At 35.6% G+C, this 16,669-nt stretch overlaps 1 protein-coding gene across 6 annotated transcripts in view; it reads right to left on the bottom strand.

Moving 5' to 3' along the window:
* Positions 1-16,669, bottom strand: part of Cad99C (cadherin-99C) — a 529,236-nt gene that overhangs the window by 36,454 nt on the left and 476,113 nt on the right. For all 6 annotated transcript variants that reach the window (XM_068225294.1, XM_068225295.1, XM_068225298.1 and 3 more), the window contains 6 exons: positions 16,286-16,450; positions 10,694-10,846; positions 9,707-9,847; positions 5,808-6,092; positions 1,689-1,862; positions 129-338 (listed from right to left, as the gene is read on the bottom strand). In XM_068225294.1, the coding sequence (XP_068081395.1) occupies positions 129-338; positions 1,689-1,862; positions 5,808-6,092; positions 9,707-9,847; positions 10,694-10,846; positions 16,286-16,450 (1,128 nt within the window). The remainder of the gene's footprint in view (positions 1-128; positions 339-1,688; positions 1,863-5,807; positions 6,093-9,706; positions 9,848-10,693; positions 10,847-16,285; positions 16,451-16,669) is intronic.

The raw sequence follows: 16,669 nt of genomic DNA, 5'->3' as shown, positions 1-16,669 counted from the left end.
AAGGACATTTCTCTTATCATATCCCTGCGATTTATAGACATTTTCCTGAGCAATTTTACAGCTTCTAATTTAGCATCATAATTGCCTATTCATATTTAATATTAAGATGTATGAAGAAGCAAACTGACCTCCACATTGATGATTACCCTGGTGGTGTCACCCGGCTGTGAACCAGGGTTTTCAAGAGTGCCAACCACCAGGATATACTGGGTCTCTCTTTCGTAGTCCAGACCACGCAGAGTGCGTATAACTCCAGTTTGAGGATTGATGGAGAAAAGATCAGTGGGACCTTGTCTTATAACATATGTTATCTTTTGATTTGTATCAGGATCATCAGCCTGTAGGATAACAATAGAAAAACAATATAATACACTAAAATAACAGCCTACTGAGTATAACATGATGATTCTGTGTCTAGTTTTCAAATTTTATATTCAAAGAAAAGAATTTATTTCTGTATTATTTTGAAAAACTTTATTCCAGTTTCTCCATGACTGAAAGTTGCCCTGAATGACAAAGCTTACAAAGAAATGAATTTAAGATCTGAAATGGTACTTAAAAAGAATATAATAAAAGCAATAGAGCTGTTACAAATAATAACAAATTTAAAAATAGCTTCTTCCTGGACTTTTCACAATTACTGTGTACAGATTTAGCCTAGTATTACAGCCACATGCCTTTCCTGATTCCAATCCTATGCAGAGGGTTGTATTCTCTATTGCATATTTCTGTGGTGGTTTTTAGTGTGATATGTTGTATGTAAACGAATACACAAACTCCCAGACTCTCAACAAGATGAATTAACCATATATAGCCTACTGCCATTTCTTGATGGATGCAGTACTTTTGCATCCATCTCCTGGCACAGGCCAGAGCAAAGGGTAGCTTCCACTGAAGTCCCAGTCTCATCCATGGCTGTGACAATATGGAAACTGCTGGGGTATGGGTAGTGCTGAGTAATGACATTCAGAGCATGAGCGCGTCTGATTGTTATGACAGGTGTTGTTCATAGGATCAGCTGTGCTGCAACAGCACTTTCTGGCCCAGTGAGGAAAGCAATGGTAAACTACCTCACTCCTCATCTTGCTTAGTACGCCTCATTTTGGCCCTACCATAGGTTGTTGCAGTTTCCTTATAACCGCATAGCCTATGGTGGTGCTATTTGAGGATCCAACCAGCCTCAAGGCTGATGACCTGACAGACAGACAGTTAAAATAACCAGTGTCTATATACTGTGAAATGTTATGTTACCCCTAGGAACCATTCATTAGTCAAAGTGTATTAACAACCAAACATTTTACAGAAACTGACAACCCTCATTCTTATAACACGACCATAAAACCTTAATTGTGGTCGGTGTTAATTCATATTTTTCTCAGTAGTATAGGATGGATACTTCTCTTCATGTACTTACTATACTTCCCATGCAGAAACATAATACATTTCAGACTGATGCAAGATATTAAATGATAGGATAGCTCTATGAATTATGAACAGTTTATTTCTTTACAGGCATTACTCAATTTACTCAATTCATTGTTAAATGATGAATGTGCCTGTTATTCAAAAGGAAAAACAATGTGATTATCTGCCCCCTATTTTCTTCCATTATTTGTAAGTACGGTAGTCTAAAGTTAACGTTACAAAAAATTGATCTAATATGACATTCATAATACATTTCTACTAACCTTTACTTGGGTGACCATGTAATCTGGAACATTTTCAGGCACTCTGGCTTCATAAATCGGTGAATGAAAGATAGGTCGTTCATCATCAATGTCAATAACCTGAACTGTTACAGTAGCAGTAGCTAGGCGAGGATCTGGAGCTCCATCCTTTGCTGTTACAACAAACTTGTACTCCTGCACACATAAAATAGTTATTGGTATTTTAAAATTTTAAATGCTAATGCAAAATATTCAATGGAAAATTGACTTGCAAGTTACACTACAATTATAGTGGTCAATGGCATTAATCCATTGACATATTCATTTTAATGTACTTAGCATGCGCATGTATACCATTTTTCATGCATAAGATACAGTTTTACACTACTAAGATTTATACATGTAATCTGCAACAGACTGAATTCTAATCATGCCTTGTTTGATGTGATGAAGTGCAGTATCCAGAAGAACAATTTGTATGTTTTAATGGTGTGAAACACCTTAAAACACTCCTGGAAATGCAAAGCCACCAAATACTTCCACAGTCATATCTCATTACACTTTTTTTTCTGGTCTTGCTTTCAACAGAGTCACTTCATGGTTTAGGGTTTTAAGTCTTGTGAAATGTTCCCAGTGAACTCGTACAGGGTGAGTTGGGATTTTTTTGTTTGTTTGTGAATAACTGATCGGCAAAACTGTTTCTTTCAGTAGCTATCTTATCCCATAAAGAGTTGTGAATCACATGCTGAGAAATGTGTAGAGGGGAGGGATCTGGAGAGAGGTTCCTGTTTATGATGGGTTTATTCCAGAATTTCATATAAAATCATAACTGTATGGTTTATCACCTGTTTCTACTCCATTCCCACCCACCTTCCTTTGTCTTTTTGTAGGCAGGATGGACTTCATTATCATCATCACTGTCACGTGAAATTTTATGTTATTCTGCTATAAATTTCACTGCTAGTAAATAAGATTGATTAATTTTCTAAAACTACATCACTGCCCAATTCTGTCTGACTATCCCATAATATATATTCGATTTCATTCCTTGTAATACAATGTTTACTACGGCCGGCCATTTCTGCTGATTATCAAGCAGGTTATTACCCTACTTGGAGAGTGATTGCCTGCTGTTCCGCCTCCGCTTTGTCCAGCACAAATCTCACATGGAGTGACCGGGATTTGAACCACGGAACCCAGTGGTGATAGGCCAATGCGCTGCCATCTGAGCCATGGAGGCTCTGCAATGAATAGTATTACCATATCAAATGAATGATGCAAATGAAATACTAGTACAATATTCGATATTCATTCAATCCAGAATCACAAACAACCATGAATTATTCGAAGTGCTGCAGAGGCAGAAAGAGGAAAATAACATTTGTTTTTAAATTGTGCATGAAAATGCCATTCGTGAGGAAAAAAAGTTGTTCATATGAAAATTTGTTTTATTGTTCTCCCCATAATAATAATAATCGTATGGCCTCAGCTACCGTGTGCAGACATTTCAATTTGACGCCATCTGGCTGTCTGCTCGTCAATTTCGACGTTCCGTTTTACTCTAGGCCATCACTAGATAGATGGCAGACCGAGTAAACCGAAACTCTCTTGGGCGTCTATGGCTGAGATTTTTAATGAATTTTGTCGGGTAAACACCAAATGTGTCACCAGAGATCTTTTACATGCCGACATCGTACGACATGGAGTGTCGAATGGACTTTTTTCCGCCCTTCAAAAATCCGACTACCTCTGCCGGGTTTGAACCCGCTATCTTGGGATCCGGAGGCCGACACTCTACCGCTGATCCACAGAGGCAGCTGTTCTCCCCATGACAAACTAGCAATTGAGACAACTATCGAATCTGCAGTTAAGATCTAGATTTTACTATTTATATGAGATCTATCCTCTGGCAAAGTTTTGTATCTGCAGCTCGTTCTATATGGCTAACACAATTTACAACATAATGTACCATCCAACAACATTGTATTTTGTATTGAAAAGGTGGAATCTGCTAGATTCTAATTCAATTGTGATCTCAGTTCAATACAGATAAGAAATATGAAGTTCCTTACGTTTAACTATATGGCTAACACAAAAAGTCAAACATTATAAATATAGATTTTACATGAGCTATCACAAATTGTATATTGTATACTTCGCCCCTGTCCTGAGAACGTACTTCAACATACTTCACACCTGCGCGGCTTCTTTCCGCAGTGTACACGAGGACGATAATTTTATATTCACCACTTTATAAAAACCTCTTTTTGTATTCTTGGCACTTTTACTGTTTTATGCCGGAGTGATCAGAGAGGTGACTTTCAGGTTTCCCTCTTTGTAGAAGTGCACTGTTGCATGGTCATCTTCTGATCTTCTGATCACTCGGGAGAATGGCAAGACTGATGTCAAACAGACATTAAGACGTTTGCATGAAGTAGTGAATAGAATAGAATAATTTTTATTGTCGTTACGCAACTGCCAGTTGCAATGGATAGAGTCATAAGTGCATACCACTAGTTACAAAATATTACTATTATCTCAATAAGCACAGAAATTAAATACAACTATATACACAAAAGTTAGAATAAACATAACACTATTCGTCCAAGAGAGTGATAAATAACTACTAATTTAGGATGACATTGGCCTTTATTACCCCACCTTGAAACAGTGTTATTTATTCTTCAAATTCAGATACTGAGTAGAAGCTATTGGATGTCAACCAATTTTTAAGGGTTCTTCTGAAGTTACATAAGGGCATATCCTTTACTTGGGCAGGTAGTTTGTTGAATAATTTAATGCCACTATACCTATAGTTTTCTTGTGTTTTTCTCAGCCTAACATGTGGTAAATCTAAGTCATTCCTATATCTTGTGCCATAGGAGTGTACAATGCTGTGAGTTGTTAAGTCGAGATTTTATTTAGTATTGAATATACCCTACTATGATAAATGTATAATGATATGATAACTCATCACGGAACACATAGTGAAAGGAGGATATGCACATGTAATGTATGTCAAGAGAATTTCAACACAGGATAAGCTCAAGAATTTATAAGAAACGTCTACAACATTCGGAGAAGAAGCTATGGAAGAACGAAGAGTGCCAGTTTACGCTTTCACCAAGAAGGAACCTAAACCCTCCCTCGGAAAAAAGTGTACACGTGTCAATAATGTAACAGTACGTTTTCACAAATTGTTGATCTCAAAAAACACAATTGCATCCACTCGAGGGTGAGACTACACAAGTATACAATATGCAGTAATACGTTATCATGAAACAAACTAGAGATTAACCAATATAATAATGCTCTTCAGGACCTGCTCTCCTGATGAGTTAAACTGAGCACTGTCCTTGTATTGCAGGAGGCCATAGCCCTTAGGGGATTCACACAGCTAATTAATTAATTAATTAATTAATTAATTTATTTATTTATTTATTTATTTATTTATTTATTTATTTATTTATTTATTTATTTATTTATTTATTTATTTATTTATTTATTTATTTATTTATTTATTTATTTATTTATTTATTTATTTATTTATTTATTTATTTATTTATTTATTTATTTATTTATTTATTTATTTATTTATTTATTTATTTATTTATTTATTTATTTATTTATTTATTTATTTATTTATTTATTTATTTATTTATTTATTTATTTATTTATTTATTTATTTATTTATTTATTTATTTATTTATTTATTTATTTATTTATTTATTTATTTATTTATTTATTTATTTATTTATTTATTTATTTATTTATTTATTTATTTATTTATTTATTTATTTATTTATTTATTTATTTATTTATTTATTTATTTATTTATTTATTTATTTATTATCACAAATTGTTTCAGCTCTCCTGATAAATGATAATTTTCACTTTCACTTTTGTTAGTTTTGCCATAGGGATGACTACATGTCTTCCAACAAAAAGAAATACAGTGAAAAATATGTCTTAAGAACAACAAAAAATTAAGATGAATACAATAAATATATTAAAATGTGGGACAAATGCTAATAATTACCCTTTACTTTTTCTTATTGTACTCGTTTTCTATTTTAGTTAAAGTAATGCTGTTGGAATGAGTACAAATCGAAAGCAAAATAATAACCTCAAAGAACTTACCCGTTCCTTTTCGTAGTCCAGTGCCACCTTGGTTCGAATTTCTCCAGTCATAGCATCCACAGCAAAAGGTATATCCTCTGGTACAGAATAATATACTACAGCATTCTGGCCCTCATCTGCATCCACAGCATGAACACTGCCAACTTTCATGTTGGCCTCACCTTCCCGTATTCGGAACACGTATGGCAAGTCCATAAACTCAGGATTTTTGTCATTGATATCAGTAACCTTAATGTTCACTGTTGCTGTGCTGGAAAGTCCACCAGTGTCTTCAGCTTTTATCAGCTGAAAGAAATTTTCCATACTTTAAGAGTGGTTCTTTAAAGAGGGGGCGAGTTATTAAGTCCTTCAAAAGGATTTAATGTCAACAAAATCATCATAAAACATCTTACTTGCTCTCTAAGAGTTAGCTAATAAATGTTTTCCATTTTCCCTTACATTTTTTTTTTTTTTTTTTTTTTGGGGAGAAGATAGAGAAAATTACACATGTAACGAGGAATTAAGATACCATATCTATTTAACAGAACACTGAATATTAAAATGATATCCAAAAAAGGAGCGAAGGAGGGTTATATATAGTACATGCCCTATTTTTTTTAATGTGTACAGGAAGTAAAGGACACGTGAGATGGAAAATGAACCACAGTTCAAGAAGAGAAAATCAAAACTCTAAAATTTGCTAATGATCCAAGTCTGAAAGGGGTCTGGTGAAGTTACTGAATGGTATGGATACAGCCTTGGAGGAGATCATAATGAAATTACAACAATCAAAGTAAAAGAAAGAGATGATGGAGGAAATATCAGATTAAAATATGAACTATTAAAGATAGTAGATAAATACTGTTACTGGTTATTAGAACAACCAATGATGGCAGAAGTAAGTACATAAAATATAGACTAGCCCAAGTAAGGAAAGCTTTTCATCTTAAGACCTGATTATTTACCTTTCAGTTTGAGATATAGGCTGATGATGCTCTTAATTAAAGAGTGAAACATGTCCCTACAGTTTTAATTCTTTTTTAAAATTCTTTTTATGTATTGAAAAGGTGGAACAAATAAACTTTCATATTTATTTGACTTTACTAGATACTGGCCACACTTAAGCGACTGCAGCTATCGAGCTCGGTTGAATTCTTTTTATGAAGATACATATATATATCTCAAAAACTGAAGATGTTACAGTCATGATAACTGGTATTTTAAAGCTCCTTTATAAATAAACATGCATTTTGGGGGGGGGGGGGGGGAATCAAATTAACGAGGTGTGGGGGTGAAAAAGAAGTTGAATTCTTTTTAATAGGGTATATCTCAAATGCTGAAGATTTTACAGATATGAAAATTTGTATTTGAAATCTTCATTCAAAGTAAAGAAACATGTATTCTTTTGTTTTTGTAAAACCCACTTAAGGGGGGTGAATGAATTGAAAAATTTGTTGAATTCTTTGTATGAGGGTACTTATATCTCAAAAACTTAAGATGTTATAAACGTGAATATTGGTATTTGGAAACTCCTTCAAAAAATAAAGAAACACTTTTTCTTTTGTTTTTAGAAAATTACTTAAGGGGGTTGGGTTTTGAAAAATTAAAAAATAATTTGAATTATTTGTATGAGGATACTTATATCTAAGAAACTTAATATGTTAGAGACGTGAAAATTGGTATTTGGAGTCTCCTTTAAAAATAAAGGAACTTTTTTTTTTTTTTTTGAATCGACTTAAGGTGGGGGTGAAAATAAATAAAGAAGAGGTTGAATTCCGTTTATGAGGATACTTATATCTCAGAAACTGAAGATGTTACACATGTGAAAGTTGGTATTTTGAATCTCCATTAAAAATAAAGAAACACGCATTTACTGCTTTTCGGAATATCCACTTAAGGGGGGAGAGGAGTGGAAAGAAGTGAAGAAGAAGTTGAATTCTTTTTATTAGGATACTCAAAAACTAAAGAAGTTACACATGTGAAAACTGGGATTTAGAATCTCCTTTAAAAATAAAAAAAGCATGTACTTTTTGTTTTTGTAAAATCCACTTAAGGGGGTGAAAAGAATTGAAAAAGCGGGTGAATTTTTTAATGAGTATGGGTATATCTACAGTATATGTCAAAAACTTAACATGTTACCGACGTGAAACTTGGTATTTGGAAAGTCCTTCAAAAATACAGGAGCATGTTTCTTTGTTTTCGGAAAAGACACTCAATGGGAAGGAAAAGAAGTAAAAGTATAGTTGAATTTTTGATGAGGGTACTTATTTGTCAAAAACTGAAGATTTTACAGACGTGAAAATTGGTTTTTGGAATCTCCTTCAAAATTAAAGAAACATGTATTTCATTATTTTTGGAAAATCCACTTAGGTGGGGGGTGGGGGTGGGCGAAGGACTGATAAATGGGTTGAATTCTTTTTATGGGAATACTTATATCTCAAAAACTGAAGATGTTACAGATGTGGAAATAAGAATTAGGAATCTCTTTTAAAAATAAAGAAACATGCTGGGTTTTGTGTGACTTGACAAAGGACTGTTTCTCACATGTACAGTTCTATGTCACAAGGTCATCTTAGCCCTAAAAGGCAATACCACAAATGTGGTTTACAAAGAGTTTCTGGGGTAAATGAAATTCATTTTTTTGGTTAGTTTTTATAATTTAGGGATTTTCAGATAATGTCTTAGTACAGTACCGAGGGACATTTACTTTTAAAAAATTACGAAATCTACACAAGGGAATCGGCGGGTAACTACTAGTTTGGAATAAATCTTTGTATGAAAGTGAGACATGCAGCAAGCGCTGACAGAGAATTCAAACCTTTGAAATGTTATGTTACAGATAAATACTGAAGGTGAGATTGGCAGATCTGACCACAATGAAGAGGTATGGAGTGAAGTTAGTGAGAGGAGAATGACTTGACGAACTCTGACGAGAAGAAAATACTGACAAAACACTTCTTCCCGATACAAATTGGCTGAAAATTTTTAAAGCTCCTGAGTACAACTATGACTGACAGGAAGTGGTGTATTATCATGGAGGCTTTTTGTCTGGATAATACAGATATTTTCAATAAATTTAGAATGAATTTATATTATTACATGCAATACATGTTGCACTAAATGCTGCTTGCCACTTTCCTAATGTAACAGAACTATCCAAGTTTACTGACAAAGTTTTTATTGGACAAGCACATACTGAGTAGTAAAACAAAACAACAAATATTTTATTAGAAGCATAAGACAGACTATGCAAAGGTTGACGCTAAGTTTTCTGTACAAGAGTAGCTCAGTTTTTATGCCAGGAAGTGTACGTTACCAAGGTTTGGACAGGGGTATATAAGTTTAAGAATGGTAGGGGGAAAGTCAACACATGATTATGATTTCAGTAATTGTATTGTCTAAATATGTGAGAATTATGTTTTGTTTTCTTTCATGTTAAATAAATAGAAGTACAAACCAAAGAGAAGTCACAATTTGTTTAGGAAATATATACAAATTCAGTTTCTTGTAAAATCAATGAATAATGAATCCATTTTGTTTATTTTACCAAAGAACCATTTTCTTCTACCATCCACTCCAAGCACTGTGAAGGAGTTACATCTCCAGTTCTTTCCTTCCCTTCTACAATTAAGAAGGTTCAGGAAAATTCTGGATTTGCGAGTGTTAACTTACCTTTCTCTCTACCCTTGGTGTTGTCAATAATTGTATTTTAGATAAAAGAATGAAAGAACGCAGCAGTTTTTTAATTTGTTTACGTCAATAATGAGTGTAGCAAAGTCGGTGTAATTAATTGTATATTTCTGATATTATCTATACATTCCTCTCTAAATTTCTCAGATGTTTGCATGTGATGTATACTATTACAAGTTAAACTACCAGCAGACAGGGAAAGACAGAAATCATTTCAATAAGTAACTTACCAGCTGATATCGTGTAAGATCTTCTCTGTCCAACTTCCTTATCACTGTAATGACCCCTGTTCTATCACCAATTGTAAACTGTCTAAGATCATTTCCAGATATTATGGAATAAGTAACAGGATCATTCTCTGGATCTGTTGCCTAAAAGAGAAGACAATCAAATGTTTAGATATACTCAGTAATCCAAATATTATATTACATTTACCACTGAGCTGCATTTAAGGTTGTTGCCCAGCAGCAGATTCCCTATCAGTTGTTTACCTCATCTTTTCTTAAATGGTTTAAAAGAAGTTGGAAATTTATGGAAATTTATTATTCTTATCCCTAATTCCTCTTCTTATAAATGAATATTTGCCCCTATTTGTCCTCTTTGAATTCCATATTTATCTCCATATTATGATCTTTCCTACCTTTAAAAACTTCATTTAAGCTTATTCATCTACTAATTTCATTCCATACCATCTCTATACTGACAGTTTGGAACATACCGCTTGGTCAAGCAGCTCAGCTCATCTCCTTACTCCCAAGCCTTCCTAGCCCAATGTTTGCAAAATATCTATAACACTTATCTTTATTTGGAAATCACCCAGATTAAATCATACTGATTTCGTTTGGATCTTTTCCGGTTCTTAAATTACATAATCCTGGTGAAAATCCCATACACTAGAACCAAACTCTAATTGGGGTCTTACCAGTGACTTCTACATCCTCTTCATTACATCCTTACCTCATAACCATATGAAGAGATCTGTGCCCTTTATTTACAATCTTGTTTATGTGATTACTCCAATTAAGATCTTTTCTTATATTAACACCTAGGTACTTACAGCAGTCCCCAGGAGGTAAATACACTCCATCAACATAGTTATTAAAATCTGAGGAGGCTCCTCCTCCTAGTGAAACTTACAACCTGACTTTTCATTCCATTTATCAGCATATCATGATCATGATATAATGCAAAGCTATAGCTTAATAAACAACTTGTACCGTGATTGTAGTGACTGTTGAGTTGATAGCTGCTCCCTCGCTCACTTGGACTTCATACACAGATTGTTCAAACACTGGACTTTTAGTGTTAGGACCAGGTAACACTGTCACTTCCACAATGCTCTGACTGCTCTTTCCTCCACGGTCAGTTGCCTGAGTGAAAAAATAACAAGAAAAATATAATAAGTTATCTGATTTACTATAAATTGTAAGTCTAGATGGAAATAATTCAGAAATATTCCATCAGATTAAGAAAATGATATGCCTTTACGTGTCTTTCTCCACTATTGTGAAATCTGAAAAGAATGAAAAGAATGTTTTTTTTAAATTATTATTATTATTTTAAACATTTTTATTCACAATGAATATCTTACATATACATACAGAGGTAGTAAAAGATACAATGTGAATCCCGCATAAGATAAATTTGTGTGTGGGCTTGAAAAATACAATAGCTAGATTATGTACACCATGGCATCTAGTGAATATCATTTACTCCATTATCATTTTGGTGATCAGGGGCGTATTCTCCTTGAATGCAAGGCATTCATTGCATGCGTTATGATAACACAAAGAACTGTCTGATTTACGATTTTAGGTTGTTTCAGGTCAAATATTAACGATTTCATCTCTCAGAAGTTCAAAAGGTCCGCGCAACTGTACTAGTTCCGTTGCTTGATTACGTGTGGTGCTGGTGTAGTCTCGCCGTCTACTCCACTCTCAGAAGAAAGAGACAGCAAATGCAGGAGTTAACGACGTAAGGCATTCAATCTTAAAATTGCATTCAGTGGCAGACGTAGTTCTGAAACCCTCCGAACGATGTCGCTGCAATTGAAACTTGGTAAGAATTTGTCACCCCATACCCGTGCTACCCTCTGCCATCTGTTAGCAACTTGGAGAAAGTCGACATGTTTACAGCGAACGGGACACACAGATTACCCCCTAGAGAGAACCCAACGTGACGAAACTGACCAATGCCACTGGGGTGACTTACCTCCAGTGCTTGAGTTGTGGCTAACTAGTGAGTTAATTCATTGTGTGTTTTGCTGATTAGTGAGTTCATTCTGTGTGTGCTGTTCCTGTGCTATTCGTCGTTTTCGGTGTTTTATTATATTTTGCGCAATGTGGTATTAACGATGGATGAGTCTAAAACGGATATAATTGTAAATCAGTTTGAAAAGCCATTTACTGGCCGTTCGTTTGATGAAAAGATGCAAATAGTTAAAGCCGCGAGACCTCTACATTCCCTCGTAAATTTCTTCTTTTTCTTCTTCTTCTTCTTCTTCTTCTTCTTCTTCTTCCTCTTCTTCTTAATCTGCTTACCCTCCAGGGTTGGCTTTTCCCTCGGACTCAGCGAGGGATCCCTCCTCTACCGCCTCAAGGGCAGTGTCCTGGAGCTTCAGACTCTGGACCGGGGGATACAACTGGGGAGGATGACCAGTACCTCGCCCAGGCTGCCTCACCTGCTATGCTGAACAGGCGCCTTGCGGGGGATGGGAAGATTGGAAGGGATAGACAAGGAAGAGGGAAGGAAGCGGCCGTGGCCTGAAGTTAGGTACCATCCCGGCATTTGCCTGGAGGAGAAGTGGGAAACCTCGGAAAACCACTTCGAGGATGGCTGAGGTGGGAATCGAACCCACCTCTACTCAGTTGACCTCCCGAGGCTGAGTGGACCCCGTTCCAGCCCTCGTACCACTTTTCAAATTTCGTGGCAGAGCCGGGAAGCGAACCCGGGCCTCCGGGGGTGGCAGCTAATTACATTAACTACTACACCACAGAGGCGGACCCTCGTAAATTTAAAAAGAGAAAACAAGAATTGTGTACGCACGTTCAATCCAGAAACTTACAGTAAAACTGTTTGGCTCGAGTTCACGTACATGTAATTAGGGTGAGTAGAATTGAAATTTACTTAATACATTGTGTTAACTGCATGGTTACTAGTTGCATGCCTCAGTGGAGATTCCAGGATACGCCACTGTTGGTGATATATGACTACAGTAATTTTATGAACTGTTTTTCTGCATTTGGTGTAATAAACAGGAAACTGGAAAGGAGGGAAATGGGTTAAGGAGAAGGTTAGTTTCTTAGTAGAGAGGAATAGTGTGCTAGTTGATTTAAATATTATAATGGAAATTTATAAGTTGATCTACTTTGTAATAACTGTTAATGAGCCATGTGAATAGCCTTTTATTCAGGGTATTCTGATTGCCACTGATCACATCCACAGGTAATGCATTGTATATCCGTGGCCCTAGACAACTTAGATTTCTTTGTCCAAGTAAAATGTTCCGGCGTGGTATACTTATTCCAGTTCTGTCTTGCGGCCTAGTGCAAATTTTTGACTTGTGTTCTTTGCAGAAGAGCTTTAAATTTTTATGCATGTATAGGGTCACTGACTGCACAAATAGCTGCCGTATGTTAAGTACCATGCTTTGCTGGAACAGTTCATATGTTGGAAACATCAGTGGCTTTTTGTACATGACTTTCAGTATGTAGTTCAAAAAGAAGAATACAGTACAGAAACATGCTAAATCAAATACCCTGTACTGATATTTTGCACAATATTTATGTATAAAAGGTATTCTATATCTGATATATTGTGATATATTTTACACATTTATGTATATCTCTGTATCTAAATTACAAAGCTTTCAACATTTATGAGCAAGAAATTTTGAATGTTAAGACTGTTACAGGAAATAAAAATACACCTAGGCTACTCCTATGAGAAATTTCAAGTATAGATGACATATGCTTAACAGCTAGGAATACATATTAATTTAGCAGTATGCCTTTAGAGAACTGTATAATTTTTCAGACAGTAGTATGATAAATCATTTAACCTTTTAAATAATACCATCATCATTACTAGGCTATCTATACTAATATTATAAAGAGAAAAAATTTGTATGTTTGTTTGTAATGGATAGACTAAAAAACTCACTGGCAATGGACTGTATTTTATTTTAAAAATAATTCGAGGTAGGGGAGGCATGTAGGGATATAAAAAAATAGGCTAATATAGGCAAAATATTGAATTTGTCATAGAAGGACGAGACAAAGCTCAATGTAATCCCCTTGACTCAAAGAACAAAACTTGGTGAGCCCTATGGGCCCAAAAACCATGTTTTGAGGCCCTAAAATCAACCGTTATAGAGATATTGGCACCACACTACCCTTGCTCTAGGAATCGAATAAAGTAATGAACTGCCGTAACCATGGCAACGTCAGCTCCAGGATTCTACAGTAGCGAAATTACATATTTACAATTTATCACCAAAACCTAACATGTTACAGACATGAAAATTTTTTTCCTATTTTTTGCTATTTGCTTTACGTCGCACCGACACAGGTAGAAGAAAAAGATACTCATTTTAAAAATTAACCTGCTTTTTTATTCTTATCACCTCCTTAAGTAGATTTACCATAAAAAGTGTGTTCATTTTTAAAGGAGATTCCAAGTACCAATTTTAACGTCCGTAACATCTTCATTTCTGAGATATATGTATCCTCATATAAATAATTCAACTGCTGCCTCACTTCTTTTCACCCCCACTCCCACCCCAAGTGGATTTTCTGAAAACGAACATTTGTGTTCTTTTATTTTTAAAGGGGATTCCATAGCTGCAGTCCTTAAGTGCGGCCAGTATCCAGTAATTGGGAGATAGTGGGTTCGAGCCCCACTGTCGGCTGCCCTGAAGATGGTTTTCCGTGTTTTCCCATTTTCACACCAGGCAAATGCCGGGGCTGTACCTTAATTAAGGCCACGGCCGCTTCCTTTCACTTCCTAGGCCTTTCCTATACCATCGTCGCTATAAGACCTATCTGTGTCGGTGCGACGTAAAGCAAATGGCAAAAAAAGAAATAATAATAAGAAGAAGAAGAATACAGACACACCATTGGGAAATACTTCACAAAAGAACCAACAAGAATGGAAAAAGTCTTGTTGAATTATGTGAGGATCATGACCTCTACCCACTTTCATCACCTAATAAACTAAATTGCGATACCCATACTCAGCAATAATTTTATTGGCTTACGTCCCACTAACTAATTTTATGGTTTTTAGAGATGCTGAGGTGCCGGAATTTTTACGCGCAAGAGTTCTTTTACGTGCCAGTAAATCTACAGACACGAGGCGGACGTATCTGAGCATCTCTAAATACCACCGGACTGAGCTAGGATCAAAACTGTCATATTGGGATCAGAAGGTCACCGCCTCAACCGTCTGAGCCACTCTGCCTGGTGCTTTGTTTCTGTGACTAGATTTGCTGCCTCTCATATCAGACAGCTCCTCACTTCATCTCATGAGGCTGAATGAACCCCATTGCGGTCCTCAGTTCAGAACTGAGACCGTTGGACAGGCCGGCAATCAAAGAGGCATGCATGCTACACTACAGGGCTGACAGCCAACAGCAAAGGGTCTGCACATTTACCTGTTGATCATGCCCAAGGTCGTACCCAGGGAGAGGAGGTTAGGGGGGTTCAAACCCCCTCCAAAATAAAAAAATGAACTTACAAATTTAAACAGCCTACAATAACTTAGAAGTATTATAAAAATAAGCATCTGCAAAATAAACAAGTGAGTTCAAGCTATAAAATCTGTGAAATCTTTAAATGTTTCTCTTTGAATTTAGTTAACAAATTTACTGAAAACATAAATGGAAATTTTAATTTTGGTGAGATATACGGACTATCCATTTTTTTTTATGTTCTTAATACACTTTGCACCAGAAAAGTCGATTTCAAGAAACATATAGGAATATGTTCATGTTATCAAACCGCTAAAAGATTTTTTAAAAATAATCAAACTGCTAAATATTTTTTAATACTTACAGTGAAACATACTGTTACCTCCATATTTAAACAAATTTTTGGGGCGCACTACATGCACATGTTAAAGCGTGTTCTGTCTGCTGGATCGTTATGAATTTACATTTCTACTTCACCCATTGAGTTATAAAAGGTACTCCTCTAAAACTCATACTTTTCTTTCCGTAAAATTTATGTGAAAGTAAAAAATATTTGTTACTATAGCTAATGTTTTCAGAAACCCCCCCCCAAATCCTAACCCCTCCAAAAGAATTCCTGGGTAAGGCCTTGATCATGCCCAACTGTAAGGATCCCAGAGCATCTGGAATTTCAACATGGTTATGAAGTGAAATGAAATGAAATGAAATGAAATGAAATGAAATGAAATGAAATGAAATGAAATGAAATGAAATGGCGTATGGCTTTTAGTGCCGGGAGTGTCCGAAGACATGTTCGGCTCGCCAAGTGCAGGTCTTTTGATTTGACTCCCAGTGGCGACCTGCGCATCGTGATGAGGATGAAATGATGATGAAGGCAACACACACACCCAGCCCCTATGACAGCGAAATTAACCACTGGTGGTTAAAATTCCTGACCCTGCCAGGAATCAAACCCGGGACCCCAGTGAACAAAGGCCAGCACGCTAACCATTTAGCCATGGAGCCGGACAACATGGCTATGCCACTGGCACACACACTATTGGATTAGTGAAGAGAAAGTGAAAGGTAACTAACTGTAACTAACTTATCTCCTACACATGTTTTCTTACTAATTACTTACTTGCACAGTGATACTGTACTGCTCCCCAGCATTCAGTTTCCCAACAGTATCAATTTCTCCTGTATTACGGTCAATCTTAAACTTCTGTAAACCATTGTTGGATACATGGTAGATGCTGTAGGTAATTTCTGCATTTTCTCCTAAGTCATTGTCTGTTGCTTCAATCTGAAATATATGTCACTTATAATGGGTTAGCCTTAGGAGAGTAGACAAACATTTAAACTGTGCACTTCACATGTAGAGGTTAAAAGTTATTAAACATTGTAGGTACAAACAGACATTTTGCCTTGTAAATTTGGTTTCTAGTTTACAGAAAATACTCTGTTCCCATTCTCATGTCATGGGCCCAACAATCAGTGTATATCATAAGATTATAAGGTAAAG

This window comes from Anabrus simplex, chromosome 1 (assembly GCF_040414725.1).
Source record: "Anabrus simplex isolate iqAnaSimp1 chromosome 1, ASM4041472v1, whole genome shotgun sequence".
Lineage (NCBI taxonomy): Eukaryota > Metazoa > Arthropoda > Insecta > Orthoptera > Tettigoniidae > Anabrus > Anabrus simplex.
The sequence above is the reverse complement of the archived record's forward strand: the minus strand, read 5'-3'. Positions and strand labels throughout refer to the sequence as shown.